Genomic DNA, 9,743 nt, shown 5'->3' with positions numbered 1-9,743 from the left:
CAATCTTTTCATAATTCTGTTATACATTTCATTATAATGGCACTCAAGGTCTGAGATTTCATCAGAAACACCTACATCACCACTAGTCTCAACACATTCTCGACACCTAGATCCATCAAAAGCACTTTTCCAAAAAACTCAAACTATTCCTACTTATGACTCACTCTTTGAGATATCCCTTGCACATTTCACACAACATGGTGTCATCATCAAACACATGCGTACAATAGATGCTAATCTATCTCGGCCTACACAATCTGCTAAACTGTAAGAAACAGCTTTCACTTTCCACACTTGTGCACAAGTGTGGAAAGTGATTCATATGCCCATCTATCATCCTAAAGCATTTGACGTAAAAGCGGTTTGTTCGGTTGTCTGTTGTTTACGTTCCACAGATCTGGCATCACTCTTTCTACAACGAACTCCGTGTGGCTCCAGAGGAGCACCCCACTCTGCTGACAGAAGCCCCCCTCAATCCCAAAGCCAACAGGGAGAAGATGACCCAGGTTAGAGCTGAATTGAATGAGAAAACTGATTATGTAAGATCTGTACATACATTTTAGTATATAAAACGGACAAGCATTTGGTATAACGCCTACATTAAGCCTTTAGGGTATTGAGATGTTTATAAGATACACCTACATTAGTTTCACCAGACAAAGGGTGATTTCACTCAACACCCGCAGCATTTAGCGTGCAGTATTTTAAAGCAAAAGGCCGTGTGTCTGTGATAAAACAAGTGCACTTACAAATAAACTGTTAAGTTGTTTAGTTGTGACACGAGTTTGTAAGTAAAATAAGATCTGTGATTTGTTATTTTTTGCTCTACATAAATTACACACAGTCAAACCTCAAACATGAATGTCGGAGCTGTGTGTGTGCTTTATATGTAGGCCTAAGTGATAATTTAACTGCTATGACTGTCAGTAGTAGAAAAAAAAATCCCACATTGGCTTCAAACTTATGTTTAACCCCCTGGGGTCGGCTATCGCGCCGGCGCGATAGGCAGACTTTTTTTCTTATCAGTGCAAAAGAGACTCAAAATACTCTGTTGATTTTAATCTTACATGTAAGTGTTATACATCAGTCGATCCTGTTTAGTGTATATTATTTTTCTGTATACTCACAATAAAAACAAAGTGTTGTGCTTTTTGTCAAATGAAGAAAAATAAACATGATGCGAGTTTTGCCTTCTCTCTGTCAGTGCAGTCCATTCTGAAACGCGTCCGAAAAATTAACTCTAACTCTGCAAATACTTGTCACACAGGCACGAGAGATTTTTCTTTATGAAGCTTGAATTCTCTTCTTTTCAATGAAGTAATTTATATAAAAAACAAATATTCTCAGTTTATGTAATCTGTATGAAAAGAGAGTGCTGTCAGAATTTTTTTCCCCAGCTCATTACACTTCATTACGCGTTAATCTGACACGCCCACGGAGAACGCGCGCTATTCAAACGCAAATGTAGAGGAAAGCCATGACAACGCCCACATCAGCCGTTCCACCGCGGCGGTAAAATGTGGGGTGTATTTGCTACCTTTTACCGCTAAGAGGCGCTACAATCATAGACTCTGAAAAGTGTTCGTTTATTCTCTCTAATGCGTAATCTGCTGCTCATTCAGAGCGATTGAAAGCTGGTAGCAGATGAATTCAACAAGTGAAACGTAGTTAAAATAATTCATTACCACAATACTGAAATTAGGCTGAAATACTGAAATGAAATTGAATAAATAATGAAAACATAAAACATTGCAATAAAAACATTTAGGCTACATCAATGAAGCTTTACAAAAGCATAAGACTTTAACTCTAACAGCGTACAAACGGTGGCTCAGTGATCAACGCATCAACACGAGCTTCAGGGAGCTTCAATCGACCCGAGATCGAATCTCAATGTGGCATACATGTTGTTAACCGATGTTGGCCAACAGCGTTTATATTTTACCTTCTTGATGCTTAAATAGCTAACTGTTTATAACTGTTTACTTATTTAAAGTCAAGAGTTTTGTTTAATTATCATTACAACATAAATTTGCTACATTCCAGTAGAACCGCAGCCGCTGCACAAAGGACACAAACTGATGAAGGAAGATTGTCAGCCGATTGCATCAGAAAATGAAAATGAAGAAGCTCGTCTTTAGTCTGCTAAATTATTGTGTAATGTAAAAGAACACTAAAATTACTTAAGTTTGAAACCAAGTTCGAACATTTCAAGGTTTAAATAAAGTGTTTTTTTTTATTTAAAACAGGGTTGCATCGGGTTTAGAGTTTATTTCTTTTGCGATGCAAAATAAGAAACACTAGGCTAATATTATTCTTGCGACATTTTAAATTTGTATTGCCAAATAAATGACATTAAACAATTAAAACAGTAGGCCTACAAAACGAAAATTGTCCAAAGCAACATAATTAAATTAAAACATGCGTTTTTCTTTGCCTCTCTCGCGCTGAATCTCTTTTTAACAAGTTTATTTAGTCTCCCTCGCTCTCCATATGAAAGAGGAACATTAACACCTAGGCCTATTGTCCTGCGCGCACAGCACTGAACTGTCCCCCAACCCCCCACAGGCTATCGGAGTCTGAGGCTGATTTAACACAAAGAGAAGTCGTAATTCACACTTAAATCGCTATTCTAGACAGTGTTGATAATGAAGGAATTAAATGATTTAAGTTACATGTAGCCTAGTGAAATTTCTGTCATAAAAGTTTATTACTAAATATTTCATTATTTCAATAATTGATGAAATAAAACTGGTTTGGGCCAGCTTTTTCCAAGCAAAACTAAATATAATCTGAAAAAACGCATGTTCATTTGTTGTCATGAACAAAATGTTCAACTTAATATTAAATTCTACAGGGATCTTTGGATCCTTTCAACCAGGCATGCAATTTGTGAATTAAGTTTTTATTATTTTTTTTATTATTCAAATAAATATCGAACCACGGTGCTTCGTGGTAATGCTGCTAAATTAAATAACATGTAGGCCTATAGAATAATTATGAACTTAAATGAAACAATATCGCAACATTTCGACAAATACATTATTTGATCTGTTTTTACATTTTAATTCAGGGCGATTTAGCCTGCTACATTTCATTAGAGCGAGATTTTCACCCTTGTCATTTTCTCATTGGGAAGCGCTTACATAGGCTACATTGAGTAGATCCTCTGTACCTCTCGTTTTCATATGGATTACATAATCAGATAACATTTATTAGCCTGAATATTTAGACATTTAAAGGCATTAGACAGAGCCGATTTCTTATAGTGACTGAGCTGAAGTGGCTTTCGGTTCATTTTTGTGACGCGCAGTTCCCGGAGACAGAGACGACAGATAAACTTTTGTCGTTAGCAAAAGTTCGAATAAAACCCGATTTTAGAAAAATGCATAGGGCCACTCGGCGTGGTCTGCCAAAACACTTAATTATAAACTTCAATATTTCATTCAAAATAATCTCAAAACGCTTTGTGAAATTTTGAAAAGCCGTGCATGCATTAAGGCCACTTGAACTATGGACAACTGAAACGCTGGTTTTGATTTTATTGTTTATCGTTGTTTAAACGTGCTTGTTCTGTTGCATATCTCTATTTTATATTTGATATGGTCTATTGGTGAAGTAGCCTATAGCATTGATTACTGTGGAGGGAGGGGTGTGGGGATTCAAATAATTCAGCAGAAGCAGGGATGTTTAGACCAGAAGGAAATCCCCGTCCCCCTGGCAAATCACACTTTACTTAAAACCATGTTTTTAAAAACTCTAGGTTGTAGGGAATCAAAAAAATAATAATAATAGGCCTAATAAAATATATATATATATATATATTGGCTATATATATAAAATTACTTTTTTTACAGAACTGCTTTTGAAATTAAGATTGGCCTCATACGATTGGTACAGATGCAAAGTCGTTCTGTTGGATACTATTGTTCCTTAGTGTAAAATGGAAATGCATGGTAATTTTATTTTATAAATATAAGCAAAAAACTGTATGGTGTACCAGAGTTTTAGAGCTACACAAATCTCTCTGCATTAATAAATATAAAATTTACAATAGACCATGTTTGTTCGGGATTTGAACCCGTGTCATCTTGATGATCGAACCGTAAGTTCTACCACTCGGCTATGAATTTTCTCACTGAGAAATGCCCAAACGTTTGTTTGTCATGAGCGAGAAAACGTTTTGTCGTTAGCCTGTGAGTGTAGGCCTACTTTAGCCTACATGAATAAAAGTAGACCTTTTACAGTTTTAAAAGATGATATCTTATCTGTATGACCAACAATTACGCAGTAAGTTCTTTTAGCTGTTACGAGAAAAATAAATTCAAATGAACGCGCCGCCGCGTTTGTCAAACTCTAATTCAACATGCCAGAATAAAGCCAGATTTTAGAATAATGCATAGCCACTCGGCGTGGTGTGCCAAAATACCCTAATTATAAACTTCAATATTTCATTCAAAACCATCTCAAAACGCTTTGTGACATTTTAAAAAGCCGTGAATGTATTAAGGCCACTGGAACCCGGATCGTAACTGCAACGCGCTGCATGTCTCAATACAGGAGCAGAAGCGCTGGTTCAGATTGTATTGTTTGTTGTTTAAACGTGCATGTTGCATATTTAAAAATATTTGTTTAAAAATAAATGTTTGTTGTAGGCTTATTTGCAAATTACCATAACTTGTAGAATTTCATCCTTACTGTTAATTGACATTAGCCCCACTTACGTTTTGATAAATGTCCCTTTGCGCCACCTGGCGGTCATTTCGCGAACGACTTTGAAATGCGACTGGTTTATTTTTATTGTATTGGTCTACTTTAAAAAATAATACTTTATAAGACATTTATGGAAAAAGACTATTTTCTTTTCAAGATTCTGTAGAATGGCCCATATAGCATTTGACTAGAATTTGTTTCCAGGTATGACTAAAAATGTGCTTTTGGCTTTCATTTATATTTTGATTGTTTGTATATATATATATATATATATATATATATATATATGTGTGTGTGTGTGTGTGTGTATATATATATATATATATATATATATATTTAGGCTATATATATACAAGAAAGAATGCAATGACAATATATATATATATATATATATATTGTCCTTGCATTATTTCTTGTGTGACACCCCTGAATGAAAGGCTCATTATTATGTAGGGTCACTGTCTGAGAACCACTTAATATTCATGATAGGGGTTGGGCCGTTCCGCCCATCTGCATATTGCCTTGGCAAACAAAAAAATGTTTTTCACAATTTAAAACAATCTATTGGTTTATGTGAATGATTAGGAAGGATGATTTTCAGATCATTTTGAAGCCAGAACTCGAAGCGTCAACATCCATTTGTCAAAAGTCTTGTGGACACATATTTAGTATTTGTTTTGTGGTCTTATTTCAGCAGCTTTCATTTTAATTTTTTTCAATAACCACGCATAAACAATATTCTCTTAAAAATACAAACAATGTACATACAAGTTGCTCACAGATTATGGTAGCCCTGTTTGTGCTATATAGAGTGAATTTACACCTTTGCCATTAACATGTTTATAAATAACTGAAAAAAGCACAAATGTAAGGGCATCACAGAACATCCAAATGGCCCCAAAAACACCTCAGACCCCAGAGGGTTAAGGTATGCCTATGTTTAATTTATGTTGGAGCTATAACATAATATGAAAGTCAAGTCATGATAACAACAGACCTTATTTCATTTTAAATTAAAAATGGCTATTCTAAAAACCCTTAGGAAATTCCCAAACTACTCAAAAATGCTAATTCCAGTTCCATCCATCTCTCAATTTGGTTCCAAGTATATTATAATGTCCGTTTTGCTTACATAACCTTTCAAAAGTTTGGGGTCGGTACGATTTTTTATGGTTTTTGAAAGAAAAGTCTCTTATGCTCACCAAGGCTCTTTTTTTTTTTATTAAAAAAAACAACAGTAAAATGAATATTATATGAATATTATTACAGTTTAAAATAACTGTTTTCTATAAAAGTAAATGAATTCCTGTTATTGCAAAGCTGAATTTTCAGTATCATTACACCAGTCTTCAGTGTCACTTGATCCTTCAGAAATCATTCTAATATGCTGATTTAGTGCTCAAGAAACATTTCTTATTATTACTAATTTTGAAAACAGAGGATTTTTTTCTTTCAGGATTCTTTGATTATTATAGAGTTCAATTTTTTTTTTACATTATACATGCCTTTACTTTCTTTTTTGATCAATTTAATGTGTTCTTGCATTGTTTTGTTTCTTGTAATATTGATTTTGTTTTTTCATTGTAAAACAAATTTCTTGAAAAACCAAAAATGCTAATGATTTAGCAGAGAGCAGTTAGTTATAATGTGTTTCAGATTGCTTCAAATTGCAATTTGTTAGGTTTTCACTATTCATTTAAAGGATTGGCTCATAAGAGTTTCTTAGGGAATTTTTGATTTACTAAAAACAACCAGCCAATCAGATAATACTGATCAGGTTGTATATTTCTTCAGCCAGAGATGACAGTTCTATAGAAATATGCATTGATGCAGCATACACAGAATGACTGATCTTAAAATCAATCTTGATGATTGATTTTAAGAATCGATCTGTTGGGTTTGTCAAAAAGAAGATTTGGGTAATCAGAAAATCTCTATTTTTACCAGCCTTTCAGTAAATCTGAAAGCACTTGGTTGATTGTTGGTTCTCACTTTGCAGATCATGTTCGAGACCTTCAATGTTCCAGCCATGTATGTAGCTATCCAAGCGGTGCTGTCCCTCTATGCTTCAGGGCGTACAACAGGTCAGTTCACCTGTCAAACAGGTCACAGCACATATTTGACTTAAAATGCTGCGAATGTGCATTACCAAATGCTTTCCTTTTCTTGACCAGGCATTGTCCTTGACTCTGGTGATGGTGTCACCCATAATGTGCCCATTTACGAGGGCTACGCTCTTCCACATGCCATTATGCGTTTGGATTTGGCCGGGCGCGATCTCACTGACTACCTCATGAAGATCCTAACTGAAAGAGGCTACTCATTCGTCACAACTGGTGGGTCTGGACATATACAGTACCAGTATAATGATATGAAACATCATACTATAATATATACTGTCATGAAACTCTTGATGGCACAGGCTGATGGGTCTTTAACTCAATCTGCTTGCATTCTCTATAGGGCACAGCTGATTGGTTCCTGCTGTATCAGTAGCCAATGAGCTTGCTGCTCAACCTTCAAATACTGGTCAGCATTTTCTGTAGGATTTGCAGTGCGCTTTCAGAAACCCTCCCCCTTCCCCAGCTCCACCTGTATAGATCTGCTACGGGTAATTCATGTATGCTATATTGTACAGCAGCAGCATGTCTTACTTGCTCACAGCAGCAGCAGTGTAGCAGATCTATTCTCTCAATACCAAACATATCAACGTTGTCATAACCATTACCAAGTCAAGTCAAGTCACATTTATTTATATAACGCTTTTTACAATAATTTGTTTCAAAGTAGCACAGTGATAACAGGAAAATAATGTAACAAAGTTTGTTTCGGCTGTACAGCAGATCTAGAAGAATATAGTGTTATAGTCCAGCTTAAGTAAGTTCAGTGATGGTTCATTTCTGTTGTAAAAAAAGTTATTCATTTAGTTAATTTATAGTATCTACGCAGCTGCTCTGTAGAAAACATTGATGTCATCGTACAGCTCATTTCAGTTCTCATATAATGGTGTCAATGCAGATCAATAATATTGTTGAATATTAAGTGTCCCCAACTAAGCAAGCCAAAAGTGAACCCAATCTCCCATCAGGTGACAGAATGGAGAAAAAAAACATTACCATGCCAAACACGCCAAGAGTTGTCATGACAGGAATATATATACTGGAAAATACATATATAATCAAGAAACAGTTTCCAGTGGCATAAGAAACATTTACTTAAATTATGATTAAATAATGCTAAAAAGAAAAATGTTCCACTGATTGCATCTCTGTCATCTGCCTTCTATAGCTGAAAGAGAAATTGTCCGTGACATCAAGGAGAAGTTGTGCTATGTCGCGCTGGACTTTGAGAATGAGATGGCCACCGCAGCCTCTTCCTCCTCCCTGGAGAAGAGCTATGAGCTTCCCGATGGACAGGTCATCACCATTGGCAATGAGAGGTTCCGCTGCCCTGAGACGCTCTTCCAGCCATCCTTCATTGGTGAGGTTTTCTTCCCATCTCTTTTCAAATGATGAATTCAGAGCACTTTGATACATATACTTAAATGCATTGATTTGCGCTTTGTGTTAGGAATGGAATCGGCTGGCATTCATGAAACCACTTACAACAGCATCATGAAATGCGACATTGACATCCGTAAGGACCTGTACGCTAACAACGTGCTGTCCGGTGGTACCACCATGTACCCTGGTATAGCAGACAGAATGCAGAAGGAGATCACTGCTTTGGCCCCCAGCACCATGAAGATCAAGGTCTCAGGCTGATTAGGAATATCTGATTAAAATCATTTTTTTCCCCTAATGAATCAGTTTCTCTTCTAGCCCGGGTTTTTGTAAAACTAAAGCTGAAATAAAAAAAAACCCCACAATGTTACTTTAAAATTAACGTTAACTGAAAGAAAAATATGTAAAAACTTTTTTTTTCAGAAAATATAAAAAATAAACATGAATTAAAACTATGAAAATCTCAACAATACTGACAGATTCTACCCTGTATGTACACAGATCATCGCCCCACCTGAGCGCAAGTATTCAGTATGGATTGGCGGCTCCATCCTGGCCTCTCTCTCCACCTTCCAGCAGATGTGGATAAGCAAGCAGGAGTACGACGAGGCCGGACCATCCATTGTGCATCGCAAGTGCTTCTAAACGCCACCTTCAACCCCTTCCTGGTCCCCTAATTCTGCTATTGCTTCATAGCCTGTAAACTGTGAACATACTTCCCTGTTTTGTCTTTGCACTGCCCACATCTGTATGGAATTAATTATGTTAAGTCATGACGATTTAGTGTTGTTTTCAATGGGTTCAAAAGCTTGAATGTGCTGCCAATATGAAGGATTTGGGAGATTCTTTGGGATGACGAGACTCCAGAGATGAGGAGAGGGCATGGAGGAACAGGGCTCATTCTCCCTTTTGTGTTAAAACGCTACGAGGTAACACAACTGCATGTCAGCTTTCAGGCAGTCTGTATGGACATCATATCTCCATGAAGGAATAAAGCTCTGCAATAATAAACTGTATTTCACACCTCTTTTGTTTCTGCACCACAAAAACAGCTCAGGCTTAATGTTTGCACAAATAAAAATCAGTATCTAAATTATATATTCGTTAAATTAATCATTTTAATAAGTGTAAATAGTTCTCTACACTTTCATTCACTGTAAATGATTTATAATTACTGTACACACATAAAGACGGTTTACAACGCAAAATAATTTCTAGAGAGGTTTGACTCAATTCTTGTTGAAAATGACAAATAAGCCCTTTTAATCCTATATATAACCACTTGAGAAATAAACGTATCCAATTTTCCCATCTCATGATTTTCCTTTTATACTGTAGAGTTTGGCCCATGTATTAATCAAACACTTTTGGATTAATGTTTCAGATTTGCATACCATGGTTAATTAAAATCACATGTGTAGCATGTTTGGTATCTATGAACTCCAATTTTTGCTCCCTATTTGTTAATTTACATTACATTTAGCTAACTCTGTGACACATTAGTAATATAATAATCGTGAAGGTTCT

General features: G+C 35.9%; 1 protein-coding gene across 1 annotated transcript in view; it reads left to right on the top strand.

Annotated features, from left to right (window-relative positions):
• acta2 (actin alpha 2, smooth muscle) overlaps positions 1 to 9,137 on the top strand; it is an 11,569-nt gene extending 2,432 nt beyond the window's left edge. Inside the window, exons 4-9 of the mRNA XM_056253078.1 lie at positions 396 to 506; positions 6,713 to 6,797; positions 6,888 to 7,049; positions 8,002 to 8,193; positions 8,284 to 8,465; positions 8,718 to 9,137. Coding sequence (XP_056109053.1) covers positions 396 to 506; positions 6,713 to 6,797; positions 6,888 to 7,049; positions 8,002 to 8,193; positions 8,284 to 8,465; positions 8,718 to 8,861 — 876 coding nt within the window. The 3' untranslated portion in view covers positions 8,862 to 9,137. The remainder of the gene's footprint in view (positions 1 to 395; positions 507 to 6,712; positions 6,798 to 6,887; positions 7,050 to 8,001; positions 8,194 to 8,283; positions 8,466 to 8,717) is intronic.
• The last annotated feature ends 606 nt before the right edge of the window (positions 9,138 to 9,743 follow it).

This window comes from Rhinichthys klamathensis, unplaced genomic scaffold (assembly GCF_029890125.1).
Source record: "Rhinichthys klamathensis goyatoka isolate OS25496 unplaced genomic scaffold, OSU_Roscu_1.1 h1tg000101l_1, whole genome shotgun sequence".
Lineage (NCBI taxonomy): Eukaryota > Metazoa > Chordata > Actinopteri > Cypriniformes > Leuciscidae > Rhinichthys > Rhinichthys klamathensis.
The sequence above is the reverse complement of the archived record's forward strand: the minus strand, read 5'-3'. Positions and strand labels throughout refer to the sequence as shown.